The following is a 10,574-nucleotide window of genomic DNA, read 5'->3' on the forward strand; positions in this document are numbered from 1 at the left end:
GACCGAGCTAGCCCCTCAACCGATGAGAGGTACCCCTCTCCATCCTCCCTTCCAACTGGAAGTCCCAACACCGGGAGGCACCAGGACTTCACGAGAACTTTGTGGGACCCAGAGTTGGGAGGCCTGAGTTTACACTGTGCCACTATGTTCACTTCTCTGAACTTCCATTTCGTCGTCTGTAAGATGGACACTTATCCTGAAGGGAGGTGGGTCTAGCCCAATTAGGCTGCACTCCATCAAGGTTAGGTATTGGTATCAGGTAAAAGCACTGGCAAGCATTGCCAATTTAAGTTGTTAATTGCAGTTAATTGTTAATTGCAATTTAAGTTGTTAATTTCTCAAATGGGGATTAGGCCAAGCAAGGTTGCTGGAAGGATTATCACACTACTGTAATCACACTACTGCAGTAGCAAAGTTTACTGTGCAGTTTCTATGTGCCTTATCTACTTTGCAGGCATTCCCGCAATTAACTCTCATGATGATCCTAGGAAGTAGGGTATTATCATTCCCATTTGTTAATGGGGTGCCAAATAACACGGCTAATGAGAGACACGGCAGGAATTCACACTCAGGTCTGAGATTAGAGCCTAAGTGTTTCGCTGCTGCCTGAATGCCTCCATGTGGATGAGACGGGAGTAAGTCTCTGCCCCACAGTGGGCATTTATTAACTAGTCACTGTCTCCTCATTGGCTTCCACCTTCCCTTTCCATTCCCACCATGGCTCTTCAGGCCTCATTACCTCTGGATTTCCCTGCTCCCAGGCCCTCCCTTCCCCCAGGACCACCACAACACCCATTCTAAAACCCAGTGCTCACCACAGCTCCCCTGCTCTCCAGTGCAGACCCAGTCATTCCGCTTCAAGAAAGCCAGTTAGGGGCGCCTGGGTGGCCCAGTCGGTTAGGCAGTTAAGCATAGACTTCGGCTCAGATCATGATCTCAGGTGAGTTCGAACCCAACATCGGGTTTGGATCCTCTGTCCTCCTTTCTCTCTGCTCTTCTCCTGCTCATGTCAACACTCTCTCTCTCTCTCTCTCTCTCTCTCTCTCTCTCAAAAATAAATAAACATTTAAAAAACATTTTAAAAAAGAAAACTAATTAGGCTTCTATTAATAAGAAGAAAAAGACGGGGGGAGGAGGAGAAGGAGGAGGAAGAATAAGAAAAAGAATAGGGAGGAAAAAGAGAAGAAACCAGCAGAGACACAGAGATTTAGGTATGCAAATGTTTACTACCACCTTGTATATGATAGAAAAACACAAAAAGAACATGGGTGTTCAACAATAAGGGATTCGTTTGTCAACTAATACTAAATACAATAGAGTAACATACAGACATTAAAATGCTTACTTAACATCATGGCCTCATAACGCAATATACTATACATAAAAAATCAGGCTATAATGGAGCACACACAGTATGACCCCATGTGTGAAAAAATAATTACATATTATATCATGGATAATAATTATATGTCACATATCTATTTTCAGAGAAATAAATGCAGAGAGAAATGCACCAGAATGTTAGCAAAGATGATCTCTGAGAGATGGGGACATGAAAGATGATGTTTGTTTTCTTCTTTATAATGTACTGTCCTTTCACATTTCTCTCCAACAAATACATTTTTGTAATAAAAGTAAAGGGGTGTGTGTGTGTGTGTGTGTGTGTGTGTGTGTGTGAAGAATGGAAGCCTTGTGATGGGCTCCCGCTGCCTATGAAAGAAGTCCCGAGCCCTGGCTAGTCAGGGGACTCCAAGTTGGCCCAACTCCTCTGTGCTCAGCTCTTGCACGCCCAGGTTCTGTGCAAACCTGCTCGCGTTTCCTGAGCCACCTCACCGTTTCCAGCCTGGCACGTTTGCACAGATAATTCCTACCCCTGGAAGGCCTTGCCTACCCTCTTCTCTCTGATAGTCAGAATCCTATCCTCCATTCCAAGGACCACCTGCATCCCCCACCCACCCCTCACAGCACTGTCCCCACCTAACAGTCCCCTCTGTTCCCTGGCTACTCTCTGTGGCTCAATTACCACGCGAGATGGGCCAGGCTTCTACGCCTGTGCCGCAGAAACTAGGTGCTTCACAAAGCGCTGAGGTTGGGTTGAACTGAATTGCATTGCGGTTGGGGACCAGTAGAAGCAGAGCTGACTGAAGAGCCCCCGAGGACACCTGGCTCTCCTTTCTCCTTAGAGCTGGGGGCCTGGTGTGCCGTCCAAGGATGGCAGAAAACTCCGATGCTGCCTGAGTCTGGGCGGGTGACGCCTCTGGGCCCTAGCACTGTTGCTCTGGACCCTTCGCTGGGGCCAAGAGCTGTGGGCAGAGCTGACCGGTGAAATAAAAGGGTGGGAGAGGCAGCACTTCCTGTCCCTGGGGCAGGGCGAAGGGTGACCCCCTGTCCCAGATTGCCCAGGACTGAGGAGTTCCTGGGGACATAGGGCTTTCAGTGCTTTTACACTAGGAGAGCCCCACGCACACCAGCACGGTCGGTCACCCTAGCTGGTGTGAACCCTACGTGGGGGCCTCTGGGACCAGGCCTGCTGCCACACAGGGTCACATCTACTGAGCTCACAGCCCTTGTCCCTGCAGATGGGGCAGCCCTGTGCCCAGGTCATGAGACAAACAGCATTTGGGGCCAATACAGGCCTGGCCCTCAGCCCAAAAATGATTTGTTCCCCTAGATTCCCACTGTACTTTCCCGCTCTGGGTCTCTCCGCTCTTCCAGACCAGTCCTGCCCCAGGACACCCCCTCCCAACCCCCGTGTCCTTTCCTGTAGGGAGACCCACCACTGTTTCAAGGACTGGCTGCGGCCAGCTTCTCCACGAAGCCTCCTCCGTGCCCTGGCACACGGACGTGCTCCCCACTCCCCGGGGCTTACTTCTCCTTTCCCCCAGCTCCCGAGCAACTTTCTCCCAGTGACACTGTGGGCTCATTCACTCCTTCATTCATTCACTCATCCGGTGAGGACTAATCATCTGGTATTGGGTTAAAAGCACATGCTAGAGTCCTACTGACCTGGTTGACTCCTCGTTCCCCCACTTCATAGCTGCTGTGTGATTCTGAACAAAGCACTTAACCTCTCTGGGCCTCAGTTTCTTTCTTTCTTTCTTTCTTTCTTTCTTTCTTTCTTTCTTTCTTTCTTTCTTGTTCTTTGAGAGAGAAAGAGTGAGAGAGAGCATGAGCATGTAGGTGTGAGCAGGGGAGGGGCAGAGGGAGAGGCAGAGAGAATCTCCACGCTGGGTGTGGAGCCCAGGGCTCAATCCCACAACCGTGAGATCATGACCTGAGCCGAAATCAAGAGCCGGACACTTAACCAACGGAGCCACCCAGGCGCCCCTGGGCCTCAGTTTCTTAACGCAAAACACGGGAGTTATGAGGAACACCTACCTCACAGAGTTGCTGAAGCACGACACGATTCAATAATTGTACGGTTCTTGGATCAATGCTGGGCACAAAGTAAGCACTAATACCGTTTGCCATTATTATCATTAAGAACCTGCTGTGTGCCAGATACTGTGAGATAGCAGGAGTACACAAATGACAGGCACTGGCCACCTAGTACAGCAGGCAGACGAGTAAGCCAGCAATGGAGGGTGAGTAATGGAAAAACTATGAGCATACAGAGGAAAGAGCAGCTACCCAGCCTGGACCGTAGGCAGAGTAGAGGAGGCCCCTCCAAGGTGGTGAGCCAACACTGCAAAAATGTGCAGAAGGAGGTGGGTGCGAAGGCCTGGGAGTGTGAGACAGCCTTTGCCAGCCTGGAATGGGGGCGGCTGCACGCAGGGGCCCTGGCTGTGGGGATCGTGCAGACAGGTGCATTACAAAGGGCCCTGACTGTGGAGAGAGCACCTCCAAGGAGCCTGGACTGCCTCCATCGCAGTGGGCAAGCCCCTGGAGGTTTGAAACAGGAGAATGAATTGCATTCTGGACAGAACACACTAGGGGACCGTGGCATGCGGCCTGGAACAGAGACTGGAGGCCAAACCAGGGCTATGCAGCCTCCCAACCAGCAGCCTGGCGCACAGTGGGACACACAGTCTTACCCAGGTCCCTGGGCCTGGTAGGACAACTGCCCACGGCACCTCTCCAGCCCTAACTTCCGGGAAAGGCCAGATTACAGACTTGTAACCAGGATGCCCTACAGATCTAGCCTCACTCCCTCCTGCTACAGTGCCTGCCTGTGGGCTCCAATTCTGGCTCCTTGCGCTCGTCTTCCTTCTCACCCTGGCAACAGGCTCACTCTTGCCAAAGCCTCAGCCCCAGCCTCAGCTCACCCTGACCTGAGCAAGCCCATCCCTTCTCCCCTCTGTCTCCCCACCCCTAGCCTCATAGGACTCCCAGTTGCTGGGCTGGGACTTGCCCTTTCTCATTTTCCCATTGATGACTCACGCATCAGGCAGGGGTGAGGCCGGGGCTGCCAGGGCAGGGGGAGAGAAAGCAGCAGCCCCTCCCTGGCCTCACGGCATCCTCGGGCCCAACCGAGCAGTTTTTCCATCTCATGCATGTCTGCTGGCACTGTCGGGGCCTGTTTGTGCCCCCAAAGAGGCCTTGACCCTACTCTGTGGTCCAGCCAAGCATTCCTAGGGTGAGGGCCTATGATCCATTTTTAGAATCTAGAGTTGCCAGAGCAGCGAAAACACCCCTGAAGTCACAAAGCAGGGTGTCTCCCTCCCCAGCAGGAAGACAAAGACTCCCCAAAGGTCACGTATCTTTAAAAACAACAAAAACAAAAACATAAATTCAGGTGTAAGGTCCCAATCCCTGTGCTATGACTTCTTGGAGCCTTCGGGAAGCCATGGGACTCTCTTACAAGTGGTAGGAAGTGATCTTCCCCATCGCAACAACCTCCACCTCTATTAATGTATCCTGAGGGCCTACTACATCCTAGGGTCTGTGCTAGGGGTTCTAACTGCAGCACACCCATCAGAGGGGCCGGGGCTCTCCCAGCACGGGGAGAAACTGAAGCTGGGTTTGGGCAGGAACGAAAGCACAGGTGGAACCAACAGGGCTGTGTTCCAGAAAGGCAGGGAGTGTCAGAAACCAGAGCCTGCCTCTTCCTCTGCTCTGTGTGCCCCCTGCCCCTGGACACCCCATGCTGGCTGTGCCCCCACTGTCCTTTGCAGCCAGGCTCTCAGAATGATCTGGCAAACGCCAGTGAGGCTAACACAGTGCTGGGCAGAGGAGGCAGAGCCCAGCATTCCCCCGGATGCTCACACCAGCTCTACAGGCACCAGTTGGCATTTTAGCTCTCTACCAGACTCAGGGCTTCTCGGGGCAGAGTCAGATTGTGTTCCCCATCTCTGCATCACCAGTGCCAGGCACAGCGCTGGCAGAGGAGAGGCATCTAGGAGTACGTATTTGCCTGCATCCACTCCCACCTGCTCCCACTCTCCCACTTCTGAGGGTCTGGATACCTCTTTTCTTTCTTTATGCCTGAATCCCCACCATCAGCAGCCTTTCAGTTCGATTTGAAGAGCAAGGATTCTATTTTAGAGGCCGTCTTATAGAACAGAGATGCTAACCCTTTCCCATTCACATGGCTCCAACAAAGGGGTGGAGACCCCATCATCTTCTCGCCAACCCCCCCCCCCCCAGCCACCCAAGTGTGGCCATCGTCACCATCTTTCTCCCCAAGCCCATGACAGACATCACCAATTGACCACAGCATGCTAGGGGAGCCCAGATCTTGCTCAGCACATACCAGGGGTGGCGTGGAAGATGATGCTTGTTTGCGATGCTGGGACTAAGCTATCCATGAAACAGGGATACAGCCTAATGAGGTAATAAATGAGATATTTGTCAAAACTCTCTTGTAATCTGTAAGTTCTTTGTCACTTGTGAGATGCGGTGCTCGTAGCAGATGAACAAGGTACTCCCGAGCACTCTAAGGTACTGGGACATAGGATGGGGAGGTCTTGGCTGGACAGTAGGAGAAATCTGATGGGGAACGAAACAGGTCAGAAGCACAAAGAGGTTATTAAAGAGACTTCAAATTGCTGAAGGGGGCCACACAGCCCCCTCGTTCCTTCTGGAGACTCTGAAGTAGGCCACTGCTTTGCCACAGGGAAGGCCAGACGTGGTGGGCAATGGAGGAAAGGAGGGCAGAATAAACTGCTGACCACAACATGGAAAGATCTCGAGGGTTACCCGATGAGTTTCTGTGTAACTCAGGCAGCTATTTCTCTGTACTTCAGCTTTTCCCGTGCTGTAATCATTCCTTTTAAACCATCCAGCAAGGAATACTTACTGCATAAATGTATGAAGCCTGAGTATATAAATGACAGGGAGACCAACTCTGCTCAGAAAGCTGAGCCACCTCCCAGGATGGCAGGGGCGGCATGGCCTTCTGGAAAAGCAGCTACATAGACTGAGTTGGCCAGTAGAACATCCCTCAGTCCAGGCCTTACGGTCCCTCCTTCCTAGGACCGCTGAGGTCGTGCCTCCTAGGGCTGCAGTGTCTCTCCCCACCCAGGCCGGAGATCTCAGAATGGGTTATGGAGTGGAGAAGCGGGGGTAGGAGAGGGATGCTCCAAGCACTGGGTCTTTGTGGGCAAAGAACTCCATTCAGCAAACAGTGTGGTCACTGCCCTTTGCGGGGACTCTTCATTTTGGGATAGGCATGAAATGGTAATGGCCAAACCCCCACCCCACCCCCACCACCTCCAGGCCTAGCACCACAGTGGGGGGGGAAGATGGGCAGGAGGTGGGGGGCGAAGTGTGCAAAGAAAAGGCCTGGATGGGTGGGGGTCCCAGAAGGACCTAAGCAGCAGGAGACCCTCAAGTGCGGGCCTCAGGGCCCATCAGCTCCCCCCACCAAGGTGAGTCCAGAAGTGATGCCAGGCTGGTTCCTCCCCGGGGTACCAGGCTGGCCTCCTGAGTCCTGAGGCACTGGCTTGGCACCCCATGGGGAAATGTCCTCCTCGCGGCACGGCACAAGCTGGGGACTAACAACAGTCTGCAGCCAGATGACGGGGCCGCCGAGGGGAGGGTGCTTGGATGCCAGCTCTCCATCACCATCTGTACGTCAGGCTGTGGCTGCAAAGCCCTGAGCTGGGAATGTCCGGAGACTCTGAGAGTGTCCAGGGGCTGAATCTTCATCCTCAGCCCCACATGGCCTTCTGCCCTCCTCCCCGGGCCCCATCCATTCCTTCAGCTCCAGCGTCTCCTCCACGTGACCATGGCTTCCGCCTCGACATATGGAGCACAGTCACGCTCCCATGAGCCAAAAGGGGCAGGAGAGCTGGCAAGAAAGAAGAGCAGTCAGGGCAGGGGCAGACACTGAGATAAGTATCCACAATGAGCTGCTTTCCAGCAGAGCTTTCCGACCTTCTCCACATCAGGAGAAAGGTAGAAAATAGTATTTGTACAACACACTGTGATCAGGGGAGGAAACTGCTTCCTCCGAGTCCCCCTGAGGCCTGAGGGATCAATATGGACCAGTTCTCAGTACAGCAGGTCTCCCTCCCTCTCGGCTAACCCTCACTACAGTCAACAGGAGGGTCAAAGGGGTACATGACACCGGGTGGGGCTCCAGGCTCACCGGGACTCTCCTTGGCAAGGTGGAGAACTGCGGGGCTGGAGGGGGAGATGGTATGAGAGGGGATATAGGTTTCCACCGGAGAAATGAAAACCTGAGTGGTATAATTCCGTCCTCGGCCCTACTCGTGGTTCCCACGGGGAGGGAGTGGCATCTGGGGAAGAGGGCACAGGGCTGGGAGCCAGGGCTTCTAGGTTCTATTCCTGGTCCCTCCCCTGGGCCTTCCTGACCACAAATCCGCCCCTCACCCCCTGCCCTACTGCTCAAGGAGGATTAAGACATCACAAATAACAAATCATGACCCCATCCTGCACCCCTCCACCCACCCTGCCTCAATGCCCCACCCCCTTCTCCAGCTTCTCCTCTTCTGGCCCAGCTGGGCATTGGCTGGCACTCAGAGGCAGGCAGACAGGCCCATTCCCCCTTGGTATCGGTGGCCTGGCCTGCCCACCCTCCAACACCTCTGGTCTGCCAGCAGCTCAGCCCTAGGACCCGATATCCCCTGTCAAGAATGGGTAGGGGAGCCCTGGCCCAGCCTAGTCAAACCCTCCCCCTAAGGGCCCACCTTGGGAGCTGGGTTCTGTTCCCAATGACTCTGCTAACTGAAGGAGACTGTCTTTCTGCTGGAAAGCCTTAAGGGAATGCGCAGGCCAGCCTCCCTCCACCAGAGCCAGGGCAGAACCAACCTGTAGGGAGGCCCATCCCACCATCTTCCTCTCTGTCACCTGGGGCACATACGACCCTCCTGCCTGGGGCCCCAGGGGAAAGTCCAGCTCTTGGCCTCCCTTGCTCAGACTCCTAAGCTCCTACTCCCTGTCGGCCCTAGGGTCGTTCAGCTTTGACGTGGAATGCTGGTGGGAGTCCCCCATTTTCTCCATAGGGGAAAGAGAAGGAGAGAAAAGAGGGTTCAGTCTCCAGGGGCCTACCTGACTTGACCTCCATACACCACGTGGTGGGGAGGGTGCGGAGCATGAAGGTAAGATGGCAAGGTGTGCGGTTTAGGACACGAGGGTCCCGGCCCCGAGGCTCTGCCTGGCCCGCACAGTCTGGATTGCCTGCTGGTTCTTGAACTTGACCAGGCCCAGGGTGATCTGGGCGTTCCAGCCAGGATCCTCGAGGGGGCAGCGGAAGTCGATCTCGCCGCCTCCCTCGGTCACCAGCGTGAAATAGATGTGGCGCCCGGTGCTCTCCACGCATTCCACGGCCTTGATGCGGGCGAAGCTGAGCTCCTTGGGCCGGCCGCCGGTGCCCTTGGCCTCGAAGAGCTGCAGCCCGCGCTCGGTGAGCACACAGCGCTTCCGCTTCCACAGCTGCAGCAGCCCGCCGCTGCGCTTCTCCAGCACGCCCTCCTTGAGCACAGTCGCCGCCGCCGTCATGGGCGCCCAGACGTCCCGGGAAAACTGCAGGCTGCGGTGGGCGCTGCGCCCTCCCCGGCTCGGCAGCGCCGGATTCTGGCGCCCGGGGCCGGCTGGCCGCGCGCCCTGCCACCTGCGCCCCGGCTGTCCGGTGCGCCCGCCGCGCAGTCCTCGGGCCACCGCCGTCCGCTCGGCGCCCGCAGCCCCGCTCCGGCCCCTCCGCCGCCCCGCGCGAGCTGCCCCGCCCGGCCACTGCCCGGTGCCCCGGTGGCTTCCCGGTCCGAGAGCCCGGCTGCGCACTGGCACCACGCTCGCCCGCTCGCTCCGCTGGGCTCTGCCTGCGCGCTGGGCGGCAGCTCGAGGGATGTGCCCTTACATGTTCCTCCACTCGCCTCCTGCGCCGCCCGCCGCGCATTCCTGCCCCAGCGGGCCCTCCCCCCCCGCGCCGCGCACCCGGCGGGGCAGGGCTCCGGGGGGCGGGGCCGCGGCGGGGGCTCGGGCACTCACTGGAGGCGCTGGGCGCCGGGCGGGGACGGCTGGTACCGACAGGGGGGCTGGCTTACCCAGCAGCCGTAACGTCGTGGCCTGCCCTGTGCCGCTTCTTGGAACCACAACTCCTCCAGGCCTCGGACGCAGGGGATCGTGGAGGGGCGGGGGTAGGGAGCGGCTCCTACTTTGAGAGGGTCGCTGCTGGTGAGAGGGGGTAGCTCTGTGGTCGCGCAGTGCACCCGTTGGGACTTGCATAGTGGGCGTCAGACATCTGCTGGACGTTTCCCAGGCCGCGGGAGCCCTGGCCCCCCAGCCTGAGCCCCTTCTCCTAGTTTGGCCGGCTCCCCTTTGGCACGAGGACGATCTTGGGGTGGGGGGTGGGGGCTAGGGATCAAGCCTCTGTTGGGTTCCCTCCCCTTCTGCTGCCCAGCTGTCTCTGCGTGGGCGACCCACCCCTCCTACTCTTACCCACATCTCCAGCTCGGGGAGAAGGGTAGAGAAAAGCCAGGGCGAACTGAGCAGAGAGAAAACCTGAGGTCGCTCAGCCTCTCTGTGGTAGCGGAGAGGGGACCCCATCGTGATCTGGAGAGGTCACTTCCTGCAGTGTTCTTCGTGGCACACACTTGGAGACGCCCGTCGCTCAGCCCACGTGGGCCACCCGTGGCCAGTCCACGTGGACTGACCATGCCTGGAGTTAGCTGCTAGCCTGTTTGTTGCAGACCCTCCGCGGATTCCAGCAGCCTCTCTCCGCCATCCTAAGAGAACGCGCTTCCCCAGGATTCCTCACTGAAGGGGGATGGGGAGGGAGAAGGCTTCCCTCCCTTTTTGGCCTTAAGGGCTTTGCGCTGAGTTGAAAGCCCTGCAGTGTTGGGTTCAGACCTCAACCCTTCCTCCTTGACTGCTGTGTCCCCGCCCACCTTGGGCAGCTCCATTAGCCTCCTAAAATTTCCTCATTTGTCAAATGGAAAGATTTATTCATTCTTCGTTCATGAAGCTCTGATGAATAAGTTAGATAACATTTGTGAAAGCCCCAAATCCGGGCCTGGCAACTCTGAGTCCCAGTGAAATGTTATTCCCCCCCCTCCCCCCACTTCTATTGCCTTCAGAGGAGGATGGGGACCGGGAGAGTAGGCCAGGCACAGGAAGATGGGGCCTCTAGGTCCTAATTCTGCCTGGTCTTGGTCAGCTCCTCCAGGCCCACA

General features: G+C 56.3%; 1 protein-coding gene across 1 annotated transcript; it reads right to left on the reverse strand.

Moving 5' to 3' along the window:
- Positions 1-3,083: 3,083 nt before the first annotated feature.
- Positions 3,084-10,012, reverse strand: PHLDA3 (pleckstrin homology like domain family A member 3). Its single transcript, XM_060644070.3, has 2 exons — positions 8,455-10,012; positions 3,084-7,231 (listed from the first exon to the last, which is right to left on the reverse strand). Exon 1 carries the CDS (start codon positions 8,902-8,904, stop codon positions 8,527-8,529), a length of 378 nt encoding a protein of 125 aa, XP_060500053.1. The 5' UTR covers positions 8,905-10,012; the 3' UTR covers positions 3,084-7,231; positions 8,455-8,526.
- Between the last annotated feature and the right edge of the window lie 562 nt (positions 10,013-10,574).

The sequence above is a fragment of the Panthera onca genome, chromosome F1 (genome assembly GCF_046562875.1).
Source record: "Panthera onca isolate mPanOnc1 chromosome F1, mPanOnc1 haplotype 2, whole genome shotgun sequence".
Classification (NCBI taxonomy): Eukaryota; Metazoa; Chordata; class Mammalia; order Carnivora; family Felidae; genus Panthera; species Panthera onca.

What these genes read in the sequence shown, in the direction of transcription:
- PHLDA3 (XM_060644070.3), bottom strand. Translation starts at nt 8,904, where the DNA reads ATGACGGCGGCGGCGACTGTGCTCAAGGAGGGCGTGCTGGAGAAGCGC.